At 47.0% G+C, this 22,910-nt stretch overlaps 1 protein-coding gene across 1 annotated transcript in view; it reads right to left on the bottom strand.

The window, feature by feature from the left end:
- Positions 1-6,168: 6,168 nt before the first annotated feature.
- The window catches only part of LOC147702114 (avidin-like), a 29,414-nt gene continuing 12,672 nt past the window's right edge, over positions 6,169-22,910 (bottom strand). Inside the window, exons 3-4 of the mRNA XM_086928750.1 lie at positions 6,650-6,764; positions 6,169-6,286 (exon numbers count right to left, since the gene is read on the bottom strand). Of these exons, the coding sequence (XP_086784876.1) occupies positions 6,214-6,286; positions 6,650-6,764 (188 nt within the window). The 3' untranslated portion in view covers positions 6,169-6,213. The remainder of the gene's footprint in view (positions 6,287-6,649; positions 6,765-22,910) is intronic.

A 22,910-nucleotide genomic window follows, 5' to 3' on the forward strand; every position in this document is an offset into this window, starting at 1 on the left:
CCTTACATTGCATACATATTTCTGTCCATTATTGTGCAGGCAGAACTAACAGCGCTTTGTGGCGGGGGGTATTTACACCGTAAAGCAGGGGCCGCTCCGTGATGTGGGCAAAGGGGTGAGACATCTGAACAGTCCAATGATCCCCAATAAAAGAGTGCACAAGAACGGGAGGTTGGCTAGACACGTCCTCATCTGGGCACGTCAAAGTAGGAGGAGGCGGCAGCGGCGCCAAACAAAACAGAAAAGCAGAAAACTTCCGAGGGACTGTTAAATGGAAAGACCTAGAGGATACTGCTGGGTGCAGTTCAGGGCGCGAGGGAGGACGCTGAGAAAGGTGCAGAGTCCTGCGGCGGTACAAAGGTCGCAGAACACCCGAGGGCTGAAATGTGCGCCTGCCTCCTGGCTACGTATTAGCATTCCAGCGCGGCGATGCCATCTGCGGGGGAGGGGAGGTGCGGGTGGTGTTGGTGGCCAAGGATAGGGGTGGCTAGTCGCCTGCTCGAATCCAGGCGGGATTACGCAGCCTTTCACCCTATGGTGTCTATACAATCTGTGCAGTTTATTAAACTAACAGCGTGGCTACACGAAAGTTTACTTTTAAGAAGAACTTTTTAAGAAGAACTCGATCGAGGCTTTGCTTTCCTCGTCGCCTATGAATGAGGGCGGGTCTGTGGAGAAGCGAGAGAGCTGGGGAATAATTCCCCTGTATATGTGTGTTTTGCCATCTACCCACCGCCCTCCATTACACAGAGAACTCTGCCAAACTAAGGCTGGATTGGAAATTAAAATCAACCCTGCAAAAATGTTCAAAGCACCGCGACACTGTAGAATGCTGGGAACAGACATGCGGCGCAGGGGTTGGGTGGGTTGTGACTGCCCAGCTCCGAGAAAGCAGGGTAACCTGACCCAGGAGGAGGGAGGAGAAATGCATCTCGGCCGGAGCAGGGGGCGGAGCAGGGAGAGCGGGCTTTGGAATGTAATTGACACGGCCGGCCGGCCGGCCGTGAAAGCCTTTGATGCGGCAGGGGAAATGCGAGACGGCGGGAAGGTGAGGGGGCGGAGCGGGTAAACAAAGACGGACGTGCACGCGCTTTTAAGCTCAATGCGCATGCGCATTGAGCTTAAAAGTCACGGGCACTGCAAGGAATCGCCACGATTCCTTGCAGTGTGGATAAAGAGTGGATAAGTCCCAATACTCTCGCTTGCTCGATGCGCATGCGCATCGACAGGCGAGACCTAAAAAGTAGTAAAAGCTATCCTCATGGCTAAATACACTTGGACTATTAACGTGGATTTTTAAAGTCTCTGCACCGATCTGTATTATCTGTTCGATCCCTGCGATTATCTGTATTATTTGTATTGTTGACTTACCTGACTGTCTATGCTCACACTTGTACTACTTGCATTGTTGATGTATCTGTTTTACTGTGCCTATTACCTACAATTACGCTATACCTAATGGCCTGTTATTCACTCTCCTGATTGTATCCCCTGCTCTGTAAAGCGCTCTGATATCTGCAAAGATCTTGTTCGCGCTTTATAAAACTTTCAAAATAAATAGTGGCATAAGAAATGCCTTGTAGTATAGTGTGCAATCGTGATTGGATATCCTCCGAGTGACCATGACTGGGGCCAGGAGCGCACATATTTAATTTATGAAGTCAACAAAAAAAAGTACATGATCCTTGGACAACAAAGCACTTCACCCAGGGACATTGTAATTGCAGGCATCAGTGTTGCACCAAATAAAGTAAGTCAGCATCAAGCAATGCGGAGCCAACTGCGCTGGACCAGGTGAAGGTGGTAGAGCTACTCCTTCAAATCCTGGACACTCACAGGTCTGTAGACATATTACCCTCATGTGATGGAATGCCGCAGTCTGTGGTCCCCTCCCGTCTGACCTTAATGGGAGTCTGTAGAGGATTTGCACCCCTCTGGTAATCAGTTTCTCAGCCTTTTCCAGCAGACTTCCTTGATCCTCTTCTGGGTTGAAGGCATGGGGTGAAGGAATATAAATAAAAGACATTTCTATAGTGTGCAGCTAATCAGAAGAGTGTCTGGGCGCATCAAAAGGCATAAAGTGCAACTTCAAGATGAGAAGGGGAGTGGGTGGTGAGAAAAAACCCAGCAGCTAAAGAAAGTTGGATTATTGATTGAAGAGCAAAGTTTTAAGGAGCTTCCTAAAAGTTGCTAAATCCATCACCACTCAACGATGCGGTAAGCACATTCCAGGCCTGTGCACAGAGTAACCTGAAAGAGGCAGCCTGAGCGGGCATGAGCTATTCTAGGGACCGCTGCCAGATTCATAGAGGAGGATCCCAGAATTCTAGACTGAGCATAGTGGGTAATCCTTCTGCGAAGGTACCTAGAATCCCCTTCTGTGAAATACTGTAAAGAACACCAGGACCTTGAACTGGATTCTATTTTTCACTGGGACCAAATGGCGAGCTCTGAGGGGGTGGGAAGATACGAGTCCTAGATTTCAGAATGAGAACGGCTCTGGCCACAGCATTTTGTGCCACCTGCAGGCAACTGAGAAGGTATTCCAGGAGGCAAAGATAAAGTATATTCATGTAGTCCAATCTTGATGTAAACAATGCCTGGACCACGAGTTTCCTGCAGTCCAAAGACCGGAGTGGAAGGAACTTTCTCAGCAACCTAAGGAGGCCAAGCACGTTCCCCCCACCAATTGAACTTGGGCTTTCATAGAAAGGCAATTGTCGATCATGATGCCCAAGTTTTTTACCGTTTGTTGAGCGGCGAGGGGGGGAGACATATCCTCAGGACACCTAAGTTTCCAATTGTCCGACGGGAAACGCCAAAGAAAATAATTTCTGGCTTTTCAGGGTTGCATTTGAGCTGGTTAATTGTGAACCATGCAAACACTCGACATACCGGTTTTAATCTGACTGCCTCAAAACTCTTCCCTTTGTCACAAGTGAATAGGACGTGTGTCGTCTGCATAGGAAATCATTTTTGCTCCGTATGACTGCCAAGTCAGAAGGGACATAAAGAGTGAAGATGGGGCTCAGAATGGAACCCTGAGGGGACCCCCCCCCCCCCATCCATACCAGGGATTTCAGCCTCAAAAGGAGGAGTCCTGAACCCCTGGTCCCAATCTTGTAAAAAAGGAAGTGAGCCATTTTAAAACAGAGCCACCAATACCAAGAGTCAGGATACAGTCCAAGAGCCTATCACGAGGAATGGTATCAAGGGCCGCTGACCGGTCTAACAGGATTAGGATGGCTTTCCCTCCTTTATCCAGGCTTGCTTAAATGTGTTCAGAGACTTCTAGTAGAGCAGACTCGGTACAATGGTTGGCTCTGAAACTAGACCGACTAATGTGGAAGATTGTTGATTTCCACATAGTCTGTAACTACCTTAACATTTCTTGGAAAAGGCTGGAAGCAGGGAGATCGGCCTATAATTTGTGGTATTTTAGGATCAGATGAGGGCTTTTTGAGCAAAGGCATAATTTTGGCATGTTTCCACCTAGAAGGCATGTGTCCAGTATCTAATGAGGTATTAAAATTGTTATTAACCACCGGGTTAATGGCCAGTGCTACGGATGCTTGCACTTTAGCGGGACAGGGGTCGGTAGGGGAGCCAGACTTCAGGTGTTTGATAGTGGCTAGGGAGACTTCCAGGGACAGCATCGGGAATTGCCACAGAGGGGGCAGCTCCTGGCATGGGTACCGGGGAGGAAACTGGTAGTGGTAACGATTTGCAGTCAGATGGAAGGTCCTCCCTGAGAGTCTTGAATCGTCATAATTTTTCATGAGAAAAAGTTGGGTCGAGATTGGGTCTGTAAAGGCTTTTACAATTTTAAAAAGCTACTTATTTATAAAATTGGGCAATTCTATTTTGACAGACGTTATTCTCTTTTGCCTCATACACTTTGTTATAATGACTTAAGTGCTTGTTTGTATTCACTTTTAGCACCCAAATAGTTTTTCCGCCATTTGCAGATGTTTTTGCTGGCTTTAAGCAACTGATTGAACCAGGGAGCTGTGGATTTGGTTTTCTTCAGTGAAAAAGACTGCATGGGGGATAATTGGTGGACATTATGGAGCACCCAAGATTCAAGCAAACAAGCATCACGCTCAGAATTTCCGAGAAGGAGGAAGTTGAAGATGCGAGCATTTCACAAAGAGTCGCAGTAACAATCCGGTGGAAGGCACTGAATTTTGTTACCTTCTTCAAAGCCATCTGACCACCCACTCCCAGCTTCGGTATCCTCAAAGCAATAAGATAGTGGTCAGACCATAACAAGGAAAGGGGTGCATCAACCTCCAGTGTTCTATTGGTGAAGATCTGATCGAGGGCGTCACCTCTTATGTGTGGGGTGCAGGACTGCAGGAGCCAGTTCAAGAACGGATTGAGTGAGGGTAGGATTTAAGAGTCAGTGGGAATGTCCATATGTAGATGAAAATCCCCCAGAATCATGTAGTGGTTATAATGGAGGGCAAGAGGTGCAATAATCTCACCGATAGAGTTCAGAAATGATTTAGCAGGACCAGGAGGCCTGTACATCAGAGCACCGGCTAACAAGGGTTGCGCTGACAAGGTGTACTGAAGCCAAGACGTTCAGCGCCCTCTAATAAACCAAGTGAGATGGAATTACATAAAAATTTCTCTTTATAGACAATCAGTATTACCCCCTCCTTTACAGACCCACCAATCTAATTTAAAGATCTTATAGCCGGGAGCAATTGCCGTTGCTATGTTTGGAAGATTGCGACAACCAGGTCTCCGTGAGGAACAACAAGACAGGAGAAGATTCCTGCGCTAGAGCAAAGATCTGAAGTTTGTGTTTCTGAAGGGATCGTGTATTCGGTAATAAGGCTTTAAATCATACCCCCTGGCCAACCTTGGCGTCGCCTCCAGCACAGCGTTCAGTCATCATATTAGCTAGAGTGCCCTGCGTATGCCACCACTTCCAGCGAGCGCACGTGGGGGTGATTTCTCCCCGCAGATCTATGTTACCTCTGCATTTATGTGACTCGTCCAAGAGGAGCAGTGATCGCCTATCATACTGGAAATGCTGCGATGGATCCCCAGTTGAGCCAGCAGCCTGCCTGGCACCGGGTGGAGTCTAGGGAGGGTGACATTTGTGCGTCTAGACTAGAGGATGGCAAGCGGAGTTACATATGGCACCATACTACAGTTCCGAGAAGGAAAGTATATTCAGACTGATTCGGAGATAGCTCTGCGTTTTAGGAGATGGACGCCAATAACTGTAGGACAAAAAGCACAAATCTGAGAAGGAGGCCATTGAAGAGAAAGTTCATGGCTGCAATGTTCAAATGTGGACTGTAAATTAGAAGCTTGCACCCTCTGAACCTCCAATCAACTGTACTGAACCTCCAATCAATTCAAAACCAGGTCTAAGCAGCCCCTTGCTGTTTTTACCCTTGCCGAGATTAAGCACTGCTGAAATTCCAAAGACACCAGATTTAAAGACCCCGCCCCCCCTCCCCACCCCCCTTCCCCCCCCCCTCCCTCCCCTCCGGAGTCTTTAACATTGAGATAACTCATTGGAAAAGATGTGTTCCTCCACAGAGACCTCTTCTGCGAGATCTTATTGATGGGACTCAGCCAATTGTAGACTTGGACCCGCCTGGGCAATTGGTGCCGGGGCATCATGCATGTTCATACCCAGGTTCTGGCCCTGGTGCCAGAATCAGCACGAGGATTATCTGGGCTTTACCAAGGGAAGCACATGTTAATGGCCTTACTGCCGCTACATACAGATGTCCATTCCAATGCAGAGGGTTGTGTCCAGTATAGTACCTATACCTCTACCATAGCATGGACCTGGTCATCACCAGACACCTCCCATGGGGCACAGGGGTGGCAGGAGGAGTGTAGTCCGTGCTTTCCGAAACAGACCAAGCTGCTGCAGAGGGAAAGCCAGAATCCAATGATTCCAGTACATCTCATAGGGAATACCTAAATCAGACCCATGCAGGGGATGGGGGATCCCTGAAGGCGGTGCATGGAGGGCTGCTCATGGTTAGAGGGCAGCCATGGACCTAAGTGAAACAGTTCTTGGTTGAAGCAGCTCAGAACTGGGAATCTGGCATGCGCTGTTCAGTGGTGCCCACTGTAATGCCCACTTCAAAGAAGCAATGACACTTCAGACCAGAGCAAACTAATTATTAGCATTTGTTTTTTGTTGAAAAAAAAAAAAGCAAACATTTCCTGAAGAATTTATTGGTGTTCATCCACATCGGAGTCACAGATCCAGCTTTTATTCACAGGATGGAAGACATCCTCTCCAACCCTGCAAGAAAGATAAAAAAGTGTTACGTATATTCCGCAGCGTGACCAGAGTGGTTTGAGTGTATGCCATTGAGCATAAGAGCTAACATCCCCTCCCCCCCCCCCCCACCCCCCGAAGAACATACCCGAGGCGGGTGTACATTGGACTCATTTGTATGAAAGGCTCAGAACCCCCCCCCCCCCCCCCCTTTGGTGTACAAAGCACAGAACGTACTGGTATAGAGCATAGGAAGCCCCGGGGTAGAACAGCAAAGAAATATTGTAAGTCGTGCCTCAATATTACTGCAAACAGGCACCAGATACCATAAATACAAGCTCAAGAAGCAGGCAGAAGGAAGCATGCATAGTGAGGGTGGCATCTCACCGGGTGGCCTTCCAGTGATCCTCTGCACTCGTAGGAGACCTCAGGAGCCACATGGTCTTCAGAATAGGGGTGTCTGACTTGCAGAAGCACTGACCAGCCCACGTAGTGACTGCACCTGAAAGCAACAAGATGGATCAGGACCATAGGATGCATGGGCAACAGACCCCCCCGCCCCCTCAACCCACTGGATTGCTGAAAGTAGCAAGATCTGCCCCAGGCCCACCTCCAACCTGCCCTCTACGGACCGATGTACAGACAAGATAAATGCACACTGCTGCCACATGTCAGGCCTGGAACAGAGTGCCCCTAAGGCATTCATCCTGGCTCATAAGAATGCACCCTCTCAGCCTCAATGTACACTATTCTAAGTGCCATCCCTTCAGGCAATTTCCATTTTCCTACCAGAGCTGGGGTAAGAAAGCAGAACACAAGATCCTTACCTACACGAAGATTTTGCACCTATGGTTACGTGGTGCCCGTTCAGAGAAGGCTCTGCCACCTTTCAGAATATAGATGTGTATTTGCTACTTCCAACTTTGCCAATTCCCACATCTCCCAATTAAGTCTAGCATTTCAGTATACCCACTGTTATTTAGCTCAACAAGACCATTTTTGCTGTACAATTCCTCCCAGAGACTCCTTTTTTCCTGGTTATTATGAAACACGGAGCACTTGTCTCCCGCAGTCCTAGAATGGCTACCAGACCAGTTAATATCAGTAGCATTACTACAGGGCTAATCTTCAGTACAGACCCAACATTCTAGGAGTAACCATTATACATCACAATTACAGCAGAACTGCACATTTAACAAGTCTATAAAGTGCATGTGGAATGTGCACATGGCCGATACCTGGCATGTCCACCCCAAACATGCATTTATAAAGTGATTGTCCATCCCAAATGGTGCTGAACGGGTTACATATCACACTATGGCACCCAGATGGTAGGACCTCAGTGATGTTAAATTCACATATCAAAGGGGTGGCAATGAGGTTTGGTTTATAATGCACTAACGTCATCTGGCTGTCGACAAGGCTGTCTTATCAGCATTACAGGACCCTGGGCAGAGCACTGGGCCCGGCCTACTCAACCACTCACAGGAATAAAAACGTTCAACAGAAAATTAGTGTTAAATTCTGGTCTGCATGGGGCGCCCATGCTCATGGGGCCCTTGGGCAACTGGCCAGCATGCGAATGAGTTAAGACTGCACTGACTGTTTGAGCTTGTGGTCGAGGTTTAGCTGAACAGGTCAAGTCTCTTCTTTGAGATGTTCCATAGGACACTTTGCAGGTACAGAGGCCTGCTGCTGGAACATTTTACTTCCACCACCTAACCAGAAGTGAGATACCAACCCCATCTGCTTACACGTGGTCAGGAACCAGAAAGATGCTCCGCTTTCCAATGGCTGGTGCAAGAGCTGGCGTTTCACCTGAACCCAGAAAGGGAGAGATCCGGTGTACACAAGAAAGAAATGGACGTGACTGTTGAGGGAACTAGAGGGCTTCCCCTGGATCAAGACCAGAGGCTTTATGGAGGAATCCCTTTGAACACCGGATTCCGGGATACAACAGGAATGAGGCCGGGCCAGACTTCACTACCTGCCTCTTGGCCCTAGTACATGGATCCTGCACATTGTCCAGCTGGAAATAGGAGGGATTCCAGTCCTTTGAGGAGAGAAGACCCTGTTAAAGTTATAAAATTACATTGAACCGCAGTCAGAAAAAGTGCATCTAGAACATAGTGGCGTTTGGGACAACTAAGTGTTAAGAACATGGTCAACTTGACAGGCTGCATTCCACAGGGACCATCAGAAGGGACCAGCTAAGCCTCCAGGTACTCATAGCTTCTCCAGACTGGGGCCCTTGTTAGGAGACAAACTAAAATATAGCAACTTGAAAACTCCGGGACGGAACACAACTACTATATAAAATGGAAAAAAGGAATTTGCTAGAACAGTCACTCCTGCACAAAGGAAGAAACTTTATAGTAGGACTACACATTTAGTCTGTCCAACATACGGACAGAAGTCAAGATTAACCAGACAGGTGCCACCAGGTCTGTGTTGGTGCATGTGGAATAAGGGTATGTTGCACATATGGTAGGACAACGCAAAGGCTACTATCCAGAATATTGAAGGGGGGGGGGGGGGGCTTGAATTTAAGGTCTGGCGACAGGCAGCTTTAGCGGTGTTGCTAGTGCTCGTGTGGTGAGACTAGTGCCACAGCATTCTGTGGATGGTTAGACGTTGCCACCGACTTGACATTATAGATTTGGGGACGTTGAAAAGTAGTTCCATACTGCATACAGCAGAAGCAGTTCTAGTCCTGGTAGGCACGCGCCACAAAAGTATCACAATGTCGCCAGCTTCTCTCGCCCCCTGCAGGCCGGCCTCTGCAGAGCTCTTCACATAGTGCAAGCTGGAGGGGTTGGTTTCAAGCTATACCCTCCCCCAAGTCGCAGGAAAGATCGGAAATCATTAAATACCATGAAGTTAGAGACCCAAAGTATTTATTAGGGACTTAACACTTCGAAGCATCGCGGATGTCTGGAGAGGTCTGGGTTCTACCAGATTGTGGTAAATTTAAATTTTGAACCCATGCAAACCTTAAATTGGGGCAGTCCGCTGGCCCATCAGACTGCGATCTCAGCAGAGGACAGAACTGACTCCGCCACCTCGTGGCAGGGGCAGCCTTAGGCACGTGCAAGCTGTGCACCTGCACAGGGCCACCAAACCCCAGGGGCCACCACACCAATATATATCCTTAATATAATAATCCTGTGAGGATGGATACATATTTGCTTGGTGGCCCCTGGCAGGGATTTGGTGGCCTCCGGCTGTGTTTCACTTCCAAACAGCCTGACCCTCCCTCTTCACTGGCCTCCGCGCCTTCGTTCTTCCGGGGCCCCCTACCCACGCTCCCTGCCCAGGGCCGCCATGAGCTTACAGCCGGCCCTGCTTGTGGGGTTTCAGAAGCCGCCAGTGGAAGGTCCAGACACAAGCAGTTGGTCACTGCTCCCTTAGTTTATGATAAGTAAGATTGTCAAGAGCTGGGAAAACCGCTAGTGTCCAAACTGTACAAGGTGTAGTTTCTATGCTTTTTCTTTCGTTTGAGTTCCATGAACTGGGCGAAGGTTAGTAAACGTGTTCAAAGTACCTGCGGCACCGGAGTCTAGACAATGGCGTGCAAAGGTCAGTCGTTGCCTGACGTCACTTTAGGGAATCTCTCGAAAGTTCACCCCCCGCTTGAACTGCATTCAGACGCTCCGTGCAGCAGCACAATGGAAGACACCGAGCAGCAGGTTACGTTTTACACCAGAGGAAGCTGCGTGCTTGCGTAATACATAATTAAATTGGGTCGGTTTCACCTGTGCAGCAGACCGTGGGCCCGGGTGTAATTGGTGCAAGCTATTCTTCTCGGAACAGCTGAGACTTGCCCTTTTAGTAGGCCTCGGATCACGTTCCTGCAACAAAGTTTGGGTCCGCTGCTGATCGATGGGTGTGCCCCGAGAGTCTGGAGCCTCGGGCTGGAGACTTCTACCAGGACACTCCCAAAAAGACAGCCCAAGAGCACATTCCATGGCCACTTGCTGGTTAATCCCAAAATGTCAAGCCAAGCAATTTGTCTGGACTGTATTGAACGTGAATACACGGAACACGAAAAATCAGAGTTCGTGCATGCACTGCAAAAAGCGTGCATTAACTGCAGAAAGCGTGCATGCACTGCAAAAAGGGTGCATTAACTGCAAAAAGCAGGGCTCACATTGCAAAGCTTCGCAAAGAGGCAATCGCTGCTCATACATTTAACTGAGAAAATCAGGGTGAAAAGCATGATCTTTATTTAGTCAAAGCAAAAAAATTAAAAGGACACCTGTTTGTGAAATGCAGCCCCTGGCCCTGGATCAAGGTGCTCCAGGGTCTCTAGGGTCTAATGGACCCCAGAGAATACAACAACGCTCACATGCCTGTTTCAGACATGTGAGCGTTTTTGCATTCTCTGGGGTCCTTTAGTATTACAAAAAGGGTCGCAGGCACTGGTGTGGCCCCTTTTGCAAAATAGTTCATGCAAAGCAATAGTGTATTGTGCTTTGCATGTAGGGTAGTCCCATGCAAGCGAGGGGGCCCTTGCCATTCTGCCTAAACTGTAGTACAGACAAAAGCTGTCTGGAGGCTCACGGATTACTCATGGAGGATGAACTGATGTTGCCCAACTTTGAATGATGTCGACTCACTGGGATGAGATGAAAGGTCCCAGGAACCCCCCAGAGATCCCCTTGCAGGTGGATACAGCAACACTACACCCACTTGAGGGGAGATTCCTGATCATTCTGCAAATTGAAGCCGATCCCCCTCCAGTGAGAGACACAGCTACAGTTGAACCATCAGAGTTTGCACCTGTGTAGAGCAAAGCACATATATAACCATATGCACAGTCCTGGTCTGGTCTGTGCAGAGCGCACAGAGTTAAGCGCATCCAGAGCTGTATCATGAACAGTTACTGGTCAAGAGCACAGCCGAGTACATGTTGTGGATGTAGAGTGATAAAAGCACACAGTTAACTCAGTTAATGCATGAACTGCGGATAGCAAAGCACGAAGCCTGAGGCAATCACCATTTATAGTTTCTGAATTGTGCGGTCTGCAGTTTATGCATTAACTGGGATATTGGAGTTCAACATTTGTACTTTAGACAGTTAAAATGCATAAGTGATCAGCTTGCACCAGTCCAACTTTCCCTTTTTTGCCCCAAGTGCATAGGAAGAACCAGATTCTTCGGGAGACACCGTAATGAAGTGTAGGAAGCCGTCTTTATGTATTGCACCCAAATGATACAAAATGAGAAAGTCCAGGTGACCCTTATTGGCTTCCATGGTTTAAAATAATCTCAAATGCTCTGTGGAAGTGTGGATGAACAGTTTAGGTGCGTCAGAGGGTAGTGTTAAGTATTTGTTGTCCACAGTACATTTCGACACTCAAAACTCAAGCAATTTAGAAAACAAACACGTTTTATGTAATTTGACAAGATCGGAATCAGGCATGTACTTCGGAAGCTCTAGCTTTTTACAGGAAAAACAAAAACAGTTCAATTTTTTGCAGGAGCTTCGAATGCAGTAATTTTAGCCATTGGGTGCAACAGTCACTGCAAAGAGACACTTGCAGACTACTTACAGGACTGTTCTTCTGAACAGTAGGTAAGTAGGGGCAAAGGTCCAAGACAGCACTATCATTTCAAGTTCTGCCCTGGGGTGTGCAGGTGCTATATGCAGTGGTAGCCTCAATCACTACAAGCTAAAGTCAATGGCAAGAATACCTATAAGAAAAAGACTGAAGGTGGGGACTGGGGGACCAGTTCGGATGAACCCAAGGGGGGTGGTGAGGCTTCACCCCTGAGGGTCTATTATCACAGAAACTGCCAGTTTACTTGAGCACAGGCTAGGCAGCTCTGCTGCAGAGGTGTTGGTTCAGCAGGCGGAGAGTTAGAGGCGCTCACTCGTGTACCTGCAGAAAAGGCAAAACAAACCCAGCGGGGCCACTCTGTGTGGAGCTGGCCTCTCAAAAATCCCTCGATTTGCAGGTATGTTATAGCAGTGGTGATGTTCTGACTGAACACATACAAGCCTTGGTTGCTGCAAATGCTCTACTATACATGGTATTGGTGCTGGGTGGCTCCTGGAGTCTCCAAATTGGTAGGAGACAGATCAGACCTAGAGCAATGAAGGCCTCTTTCTGGACTGCAGTTCCCTTGATGGGCCCAAAAGCCAGAAACATGGACTGGACAGATGCACATAGGTGCCTACAGCTGCAGGGGGGATTGCTGTTCCACCCCATGGTAGATGCGAACTGGTTGTCAAAGTGCCAAGGTGGGGGTTGAGGTTCAAGCAGTTAGGCGCCAAGTACGTGGTCAGTCCTCAGTTTTTGCGGTGACGAATTCCTGAGAACTGAAGGACAAAAGAGCAGAGTCCTTGGTATCAGAGAGCCACCTAAATACTAAATTTAGGGACTAACCTCTGGGGTCACTACACCCCCCTACATGACCACTTCCTGTGGGGAGTGGGCATAGCCCTGTTCCAGAGTTCCCAATTCCAACAAACAAGATGTTGGACATCTTCTTTGTGGACCACAGCAGGTTGCCCAATTGGGGGGGGGTCTCTGGACAGAGGATGGCATTCTCCAGGTCTGGAGGAAGCTGGGATGCATATATAAGGCGGCAGGGGCTTTGAAGCCTCTTGACTTGGTTTACAGATACACTAGCCATCCTGCTTGAGGTGATGGCACCTTCCCCCAGATCAGGCACAGTTTCCAGACCAGAGAGCACGTCCTCTTACCTATGGTGGAGGGCCAGAAACTAGTCTCGGGTGGCAGGCTGGATGATGCCAGTGTGTGCCAGCACACTAGAAGACTAGTAGGGTTCAAGGGAATCTCTAAAATACGATACTGGCATCAGTAGAGTGGTTTGATACCAAACTGACTTCTGCAAGAGTAATTTCCTGTAAGGAAGACGTAGAGCATGAAATAGAAAGCCGTAGTAGTTCTCAAGTTAGTGTCTGGGGACAGTGTCCTAATCTTGGTGCCCTCACACACCCTGAAGGATGTCCTGCTTTATTGTCGGGCAGCGCTCCTAGTCAGGCCAGCTCTGCAATGCCCTATGGGTCCCCCGAAGGGTCACTTGGTCGTAGATCTTTAGAGATAAACCCGTAAGGGTGTGAGCAGGTCTGAGTGGCATTGGTGTCTTATTGAAAGGTTAAAATATGGCTGGAGGGGTAGCTAGAGATCTTAATAGAGAATAACCCCTCTCATCAGTAAAAAAAAAACAAGGTTGTGCTACTTGAGGGTGAAGATGGCCCTCGGTAGTTAGACCGATAACATACCCCTAATGGGCATGTAGAAAGTAAACATGTTTCGCAGTGAATGGTTTCAGGGAAGATCCCAAGCACTTCTTCAGGACCAAGGAAATGTGCAGTGAGATATGGATACAAGGCCTGCTGTAGGGGAGAGTTACATATATTGCATGCAGTGTCGGTTGGTATGGTACACAGGAGATTTGCCATGTCAAGGTCTCATTTGTTGGTACCATTTCATGCAGCCAGCATTGAAAGTCTGCAGGAGTTTGGTGGTTGGTCCCTTATATAAGCACAATACATGCTGTAGCCCTTAAGGCCCCTCTTTAGCAGTAATGTGGGGGGGGAAGGGAGCCTGGGCTTGGATGCACTTCTCGCACTCGTCACAATGTACAATAACTTTTTTTTTTTTTAAACACACCGCTCACAGCCAGAGTCCAGGTCCTGCATCTACGCTCCTGCTCTCCTGTCTCAGACTCCAGTAAGCAGTCAAGCTCCCCTTACAAATCGCAACGCTACATTGCAGCATTGCCATTGGTCCGAGCACCGCGGTTCGGCACGCAGTCAGGGACTGGTGGCCTGGGAATTTTCTCCATGCTGGCTGCATTACAGCCTGCATGGAGAATAAGGAACGTGTGCATGACTTTGGGCCGACCAAACAGTCCTTGTGCACCAAGGAGGGCTCTACCACTCCTCCCCAGCTCTGCAGCCCCACCCAGACATGCAAAGCTGCCACAGCAGGACAAATAAAAACCTATAATATTAATCATTTTCTTTTTCCCATTTTTTACTGCTTCAAGGCAGTGGGGCGACACTCCTCTGCCTTAGCAGAGGAGCCGCCACTGGTGGCGCTATAACCAAGTGGCCGTAAATTACCAGATGACTGAACAAAGGGCCAAAATGCTGCATAACCATTGAAGTTAAGAATGCCCTACAGTTGAGGGCGTTCATTTGTGAGCTTAAATCACCAACTGGGCTGTTTGCCAAGCTGACAGGGCATTCATGCCATTACTAAATTGTAGCAGCAGGCACTACAGGCAGGCAGTTGAATATTATTTAAGAGGGGGGGGGGGTATTGCAGGAGCAGAACAGATCGGGATCAGTCATGCTGTAGGGTAGGAGGGGAGAAGAATGGGTGATGGTTTGCAGGCTCTTCCAGAAGCATGGTTCCAGGGCAGACTTAACCCTTGCCTGCAGGGCTAATTGCCCCACTGTGCTGGGGGGCGGTGCGCACATCGCCCCGGTGTTCATGAAGAGCTCAGCTGGTTATGAGCCACAATGGCAGTATGCTCATAAAGGCTGAGCTAGTCACTGCCACATCAGTTTCTTTAGAACGCTCAGCACAGCAGGGGAATTAGCCCCGCGTGCGAGCGTTGTGGCCGTTATGACTAGCTCAGCTCGTCATGAACACACGGTCACAGAGCTGAGCTCGTCATGAGCATGGGAGGGGTTAACATGTATTGCAAAACAAGCATTTACAAAGTGAAAAGGGCTGGCCTATTGGCTTTGCTACTGCTTATTTAATATAAACATATGGTATCCCAACTGGCATTATTTAAAGACAGTTACAAAGGATATGTTGAAAACATTATCAGAAAGGAAAAAAGGAGACTCATTCGAAGTTATGTGCTCATGGCATCAGATTTATCCAAAACAGGAAAGTGACAAGTTACAGTTTAATCAGCACTGTAAACAATTCAATTAATACAACCCTAATTGTACTTGGTGCAAGTGATGTACACGGTGGTGACGGTAGTGACAATGACAATGATCAGCAAAGACGCGCAAAGTGACTAGTGCATGAATATATACAGTGAGTTGGAGAAACATGGTTCCAGCTGAATTGTGGTCTTTTTGGTTCTACTTTGGGCTGGCTGTAGTTTTAGATGAAACACATTGTATGTTGCGCCTTGGATTGCGCTGCGTGGTCGAAGGTGTTTCGATCCTCTTAAATTGGATCTTCCACAGGACTGGGTTGAGTGATAAACGGTGCTGTAAGCCAAGTCTGGCGGTGTACGCTCGAGTAGAAGAATGGTTCCGTATCAATTTAGGAGCCTGATGGCTGGGTGTACAGGGGTAGAAAAAGGAGGTCCCGTCGAGTGGGAGCAGGGCTCCAAGCCAAGGTAAGAATCAGGATAAATTATGGAAGTCCCGTCGGGTGGGAGCAAGGCATCGATCCAAGCGTGATCGATGGCGGGAGAATGAATCTGAGTGGAGCTGGCCTGTGATTCGGATTCAATCCAGGTTGTCCCACTTGGGTTTCAGGCATTTGTTTAATGCTCAATTCCCCTAAAGATGACGAAATTTAGAACTACATGTCCAACTGTTAGTAAGATTCAGGCATAAAATGTCTGCAGAACAGGATGGGAATACTTGTGAAAAAAAGGTCCATAAAAAATAGTTTGTCAGGAGAAAGTTATGATGGGGTGGTACCGCATAACTACCAAACTAAAGAAGTTCCTGAAACAGGAGCTAGATGCTGGAGTAAGTGGTGCACAAGGGACACCCCTCAAATAGTGTGCCAGATTACTACAATGTACTGGAAGAGCTAGCCACCAGATGGATCTAGTAGGAATTCCAACAGCACTTTTGGCTATTGCAAGCCTGGACCTGTGACCAATGCTGTAGGAGCAGGTTTCTTCAGGGACCCGGAAAATGTTCCATCGATTTGGAATGACTGCTGCCAGAGAAAAGAAATAGACCCTTCATGCTTACCCGGTAGACGTGCTAATGGGGCATATGGGAGACCATGGCTGTAGAGGCACTGTTGGCAGAAAACTATTTTTATTTTTATTTATTTTATATTCTTATAAAGCGCCAGACTAGACCCCCGAAGGGGTATCTCCGCGCTATTGCTGTACCACGAGAGTGTGCTAAATCCGAGAGTGTGTCTGATATAGGGTGCAGAAGCTGGAAGGCAGTTATTTGTCAGGATACAAATACGTTTTTAAAGTCTTTCGGAAACTCAGATGGCTGGGGATTGATCTGAGTTCTGCAGGCAAAGAATTCCAGAGTGCTGGTCCGGCATAAGCTAACGCACGGCCACCTTGTCTGGCCTTTTTTACTCTTGGTGTCTGCAAGAGCTGCTGATGACTGGAGCGCAGAGGTCGACCAGGGATGTAGGACTGAAAGATCTTAGCCATGTATTTGGGGCCCTCTCCTATCATGCTCTTGTGTATGGTGCGTAAAGTTTTGAATTGGACTCGCTTCCTCACTGGGAGCCAGTGGAGTCTCAACAGCAGGGGATTAGAAGGAGTCCTTGCTGGAGCGTTCAGGACAATCCTTGCTGCTGTATTTTGGATTACTTGTAATTTACTGAGCTGCTCCTCGTTAGCTCCGAGGAGTAGCCCATTGCAGTAATCCACCCTGCTGATGACCAAAGCCTGCACCAGCGTTTTTCTGTGATGGTCTGGTATGTAGGGGAAGACTCGTCTCAAAATCCCAATAGCCCGGAAGCAGGTGCCAGCAACCTGATTAACATGTCCCTTAAAGGTAAGTTGCTGATCTAAGAGCTCTGTTAGGAACCTGGGAGTGCTCTTTGGAGTGGGGACACGACCTAGCTCCACGGGCCACCAGTCAGATGACCAATATGTTGCCGCTTGTCCAAAACACATGACCTCAGTTTTCCCCACATTACACTGCAGACAGTTAGTTGACATCCAGTCTGCAATGGCTCTCATGCCATCTGCAAAAGATCTTTTTATTGCAGATGTGAGTTTTGAAAGGGAAAAGGAGTTGGGTGTCGTCAGCATACGACACCGGGGTGAACCCGAAAGATCTAGCTAAGTTGGCTAGGGGTGCCACATACACATTGAAAAGTGTAGGACTAAGGCATGAGCCTTGTGGCACTCCCTTATTGAGCTCCCTTAGCGTGGATTTGTGGGAGCCCAGCCTAACTTCTTGGACACGACCAGTCAAAAAGCTCTTCATCCATGTCAGAGCCTCTCCCTCCACACCCACCTCACCTAGGCGATCATGAAGCACCGTGTGAGACACCGTATTGAAAGCGGCGGAAAGGTCCAACAGCACCAGAATCATGGAACAGCCCTCATCCAGTGCCATTCTGATGTTATTGGTCACTGTCTGAAGGGCTGATTCTGTGCTGTGGTTTGGCCTGAAACCAGATTGTGAATAGTCCAGGCCATCCGTCGCTTCCAGATGTTGAGAAAGATAGGTGTTCACGTGCCTCTCTGTAACCTTGCCCAGGTAAGGCAGGGGGGAGATAGGTCGTAAGTTGGAGAGGTCTGTCCAAGGAGAAGATGCCTTTTTTCTAATCGGGTTCACCACCGCCCTTTTCCAATCTGCAGGAACCTGACCTTTTTTAGGGAGATGTTAATCACAACTAAAGACAGACAACCGTCTAGCAGGGTCAACCATTTGAGGTAAGTGGAAGTGGACAGGCAAGAGTAGTTGGTCCAGTTGCTAGGAGTGGAAAGTCTAGCTCCTGGTCAGGCAAACAGTTTGTTCAAGCCAGCGCTATTTCATAGAACACACATTAAGGATCAGTATTAGCAATACAACCTGTGAATCCTCAAAAAAAAAAAAAAATCACTCAGTAAAACTCCCACACCAACTTAATGAAATGTAAAAAAATAATTTGAATAAAAAGACTAATTATCTGTACCTCATACATACTTTGGTGCCACATCTAGCAGTGGTGGGAGATACCAGAATTCAATCCCAGAGGCAAAAATTACAACACGAACATTAGAGCTTTTTAAAAAAATTGCAAATGGTGTGAAAATCCTAGTGCTTTAAACTAGGTTTCTAGTTGAACTAAATGTAGCACCTGGAACAACCTACATAGGTAGTTAAAAAAAAAAAAAAACAGGAGAAACAGTTATGCCACATTTTCCTGCAAGAGGCCATTCTTTCTAATATGGATGCAGTTTCTGATCGGTTCAAATTGCTTCTGCTCATTCCACCTCCCAATCAGTGTCCAGCTGAAAGGCATCTCACATCATTTCCGGAATACCAAGTAAATAATGTCAATGTGAGAGGGATGTACAACGTTGTTATAAAGCCTGCACTGTGAATGAAGCTTCCACTGTGTACCCAAAGCACAGTACCCAAAGCATGTTTAAGCACTTCCACTGAAGTGTTCGTATGAATGTACAAATTATTTGAGCCATTATTAGAAGGATGTTGGACATGTTAGTGCCAATATATTTAAAAAGCTATTTAGTTTGATGTGCAATGCAACCCTGAGAGAGCGCAAAACTGAGTTAGAAATTAAGGGGTGCACCATATGCATGAATAATCAGCACGCCGCGTTAGTCACCCGCATAAATAACAGACATAGCGCTTTCCGCGATCTAAGGCGCTGTTCTGCTAATGAGGCTGGTTCATTACAACTGCTTCATTGCCTGTTACCCCGTGCGGACGAAGGGCCTCAGGGCTATGCTACGAGAGGGCAGCGAATGGGCTACCTGAATAGAGTTTATTTTCAGATCAAATTAATTTTGATTGGTCACTGGTAATTATCAGGTAAAATGAAAGTTCATTACCATTTGCAGTCACATACAAGAAAGCTATTAGTGCAGCTAATTGGTTGTATTGCAGTAACTTTTCAAAACCACAGCAAACTCGTTTTGCTGCACGTGCAACACACCAGGGCAAAAAGAAGAACATCGATTAGCAAGATTTTACAGTCAGACATACGAGGGGTGAGCAGACACCCTCGTTTTGTTTTGACAATGTTAAATTTTAATTATGGCCTCACTCACCGTCTCAGTGCCCCCGGCGCTGCCTCCTGTGCAGTTTAAACTGCGCATGAACATTCCAGACCAGCTCTGCCTCACCCTGAGGCTGAAGACTGAAGCTGCGCACCGAGCAGCATTTGATTGGACTGGAGCGCGCAGCAAGTAACATTAAACTACGTGAACGTCCCAGCACGGTTTGCGGACCCTGCCCTCAAAAACTACTGGTGGTACAATCTACTTGGGCATGATTTCGATTTGCAGTTAAAAAACGTTGTTTTATTTTATTTGCCGTGTATGAGTACAGTAAAAGCAATGCAGCAACTACTGTGTGCTGAAGGGGCCCCTAGAGCATGGGGCCCCTAGAGCATCGGGCCCCCCGCAATGCGGGGCCTGCGGGGGCATTTGTTACGCCCCTGTGCCTAAGTTAGAAAGTGTGTTTAGCAAATGTATTTTTCTATAATGGTGAAGGCCTAATGAACGAAAATGTTGGCTTATGTTAAGATGTGATGTCCTGAAACGTGCAGAGGCCCAGGTGGGGAGAAAGATTGTGTAGGCCGGACTGAGAACGTTTCATTCGACATTAAATCATGGAAATGTCTTTCCTAGAGGGTTGCTTTAGAAAATTAATTGCAAGTAGCATGGAACTGTGAACCGATTTATGTGCGTTCTTTTGCAGGTGCAAGGTTAACTAGAGATTGTAGAAAAAGGGCCCATTGTGTAGGAGCGTTAGGATGGTAGTCCCAGACATGGAGGAGTGGCTGCGGAATTTAGGGAAGCAACTTCAAGAGAAGACTCTGGGACCCAAGGACGTTTTACAACGAACAAGGATGAAGATGTCGTAATGGAAATTAATACTATGAGAGGGGCGTATCTTGGGGCGTGTCGTCCATATTGTGGGGTTTTGTATTAGGGACAGCACCCCGAAGGAGAGTAGATGCGCATGAGGGCGAAGAAAGATGTTGGTCAGGCAGAGAGCTTTGCTATGCGAGATGGATTCTTAGGCTAAGTCCGAACAAAGTGGTGTGCTTCCTTGGAAGTCACCACGGCTGACACCTTTGATAGGAGGGAACTTTTTAAGTAGGGATGTCACTTAGTATAGCGTAGGGACAGACTATTCTGGATTTATTCTTTCCTTTCCGATGCCTACCAAAACTCAGATTATAGCAATCCTTGTTAGCCTGATGATTTTGGAATTGATATTAGTATTGTTTTAGTCGATTAAGACTTTTCCGTATGATTATTTTTGTATTAGCGCCTGTTTAGCTCTTGAATCTCTTGCTGAGGTGTTTATATACACAACTGTTTTTGGCTTTATAATAAATCTTTAAACTCGACTTTATGTCAGTGGTTCTTTGGGGTAAGCAATGGGAATCGTTTAAATTGATATTACTCCGTTAAGATAGATTGCCTTCTACACTCTATGACAAGTAAAAAGGTCTAGTCCACCTGTGACGGGATTCTAGAAAATGCTATCTTGGTTCTAGAATACAAAATCCCGACTTTCCCAACCCTAACCATGATCACACTAGGCTGATTTCGCAAAATCTAATAGAAAGTGTGATGTAACTTGTGCTTTAGCTGTTCAATTTTAGTCTTAGCCTCATTGGGTTGTTCCTTTTGGGTCCTGTCGGATTTGTAAAGCAGTCATTATGACGGCTGTTGATGAAGACTATTTTTTCTGTGTTCATTTGACTGAGATTCTTTATGAACGGTCTGTGCTCTTTATGATTGACACTTAGAAACCAGGGATTAATGAGTTTTAGAATTTTATAATCACTAATTCTGTGTCAGAGGAAAATTCATGAAATGCCATAAAGGATATCACATATTGGTTATTCTGTATTAAAAATACACGTTTTGCTCCATTTTTTGCCTAGCACTCCGCCCCAAAAAGTTCCAATTTTTATTCCGGTTTAACTCTGCTAAATTGCGTTCCTGATGAGGAGTGCAGTCTAACTACAAGATCAGCTAGGGTCGCTGAAGCCAAATCAGGTAAGTGCTGGGGGTTTCAAATATTCGCGTTCAGATGATAACTGATGTTCAACTCAGACATCCACTTCTCACAATCTTTAATAAACACTGTTCATCCAAACACATTCCCAGAACTTACAATTGAGTGGGAGGCAGATGTACGATAGATTGACAATGTGCAGTGCCAGATTGCATTAATGGCACACAGCAAGTTCGGTTGTTTGATTAAAACAATTTAAATATCAAAATTAAATCTACGACACTAGAGAGAGACTGTAGCACCTAGGTAGAGAACACCCATAAGTCTCAGATGTCAGGAGGCACTGTGTGGAGTTGCCACATACTGTATTAAACCGAAGGTTATTGTGAAGGTGTGGCCAGAGACCGTGAAATGAACCATTAACTTCACCCTGAAAGTGTCATGGTTGAATATCCTGGAGAACATTACACTAGATGGGGGTAAAACAGCATCCGATTTTAGCCTTATTTATTAGTAAAAAGGGACATCGCATAAGCATTAAGGGTGGCAGGGCTCCCAGCCATTGGGGCCAAATGGACGGTGGGGCTGGATCATCGCAGGGTTCTAATGAAAACCTTGATCATACATGAGATCCATAAATGAATCTTGAGTGATAATATTCCAGATGGAGGATTAGGATTAGAAGAACGTTAATGTGTTAGACTTGCTAAAGTTTATCCACCCTACAGAAGCTCCTTGTTAATTGCATTCAACAGTACTAGAATGTTTCTAGGTTATTAAGACCAACTAATTATTTTGGATCAGTCACTGCGAAGATAGGTTCACAGTAGGTTACTTTCCACAATTCTCATCCATTCTGTAAGGGTAGTCCATGAACATTCCTGCATATTCCTCTAGTGGTCATGGAGGAATCCTCCCACTCCAGGAGTGCAGCACAGCTCCCAGCTCCAGGTTGCCCCTTGTCTTCTGGCATGTCAGAGGGGCTGGATGAGTCAGGCACAGCTTCCAAGCGTCAGTGTATTTGGAGAGCTAAAAGCCACACGACATCTAACCACTTCATTCTGGTCTGAAGTCGGTGCCCAGGTCTTGCCCTGCATACGCAAGGGAGCGGACTTTGCTGGGTGTAGTAGGTCAGTGCAAATCCAAAGCGTCGCTTTCAAACCCCATCACATAGCAAACCTAGCAGAGCTGCAGGGGCTGGGGAGGTGAGAGTTTGACCAGATACTCTATCTCATGCCATTCCCTAAGTTAGGAACTGCTTGATGGCAGAGGAACCATTCATTAAAAAATTTACAAATATTTTATAAAAATGGAATGCCCTTCAAGAAGGGCATGGTCATTTACTCCTTCAAATGGAAGAAACTGAGCAACCAAACTGGTTTGGTGACAGAGGGGTTTAAACCCTCCGCACAATCAGGCCAGAGCCATACTGGTCCCCATTCTGCCATTTTATTGCCAGTCCTTTTATCCTTCACTGGACAGCTGAGGGAAATTGCTCTTGTAGCTGTTCTTCCCTGTAACGTCAACAGGTTTTCAGTCTTGATCCTTGGAGTGCACTTGCTTGTCCTGGGTATGAAAAAGGATCAGGTCCCGTCATGAAGGGATCAGGTCCCGTCATGAAGGGAGCAGGTCCCGTCATGAAGGGAGCAATTCCAGTCCTTCAGGGCTTCACTCCTTCACAAAGACCAGCTTCAGTCCTCTTCTGAAAGTCCATAATAGTGTCCTGAAGTCGGTGCCCAGAGGTGCCACATTTATACGTGTTACTAGCTA

Source organism: Lissotriton vulgaris, chromosome 7 (assembly GCF_964263255.1).
Source record: "Lissotriton vulgaris chromosome 7, aLisVul1.2, whole genome shotgun sequence".
Lineage (NCBI taxonomy): Eukaryota > Metazoa > Chordata > Amphibia > Caudata > Salamandridae > Lissotriton > Lissotriton vulgaris.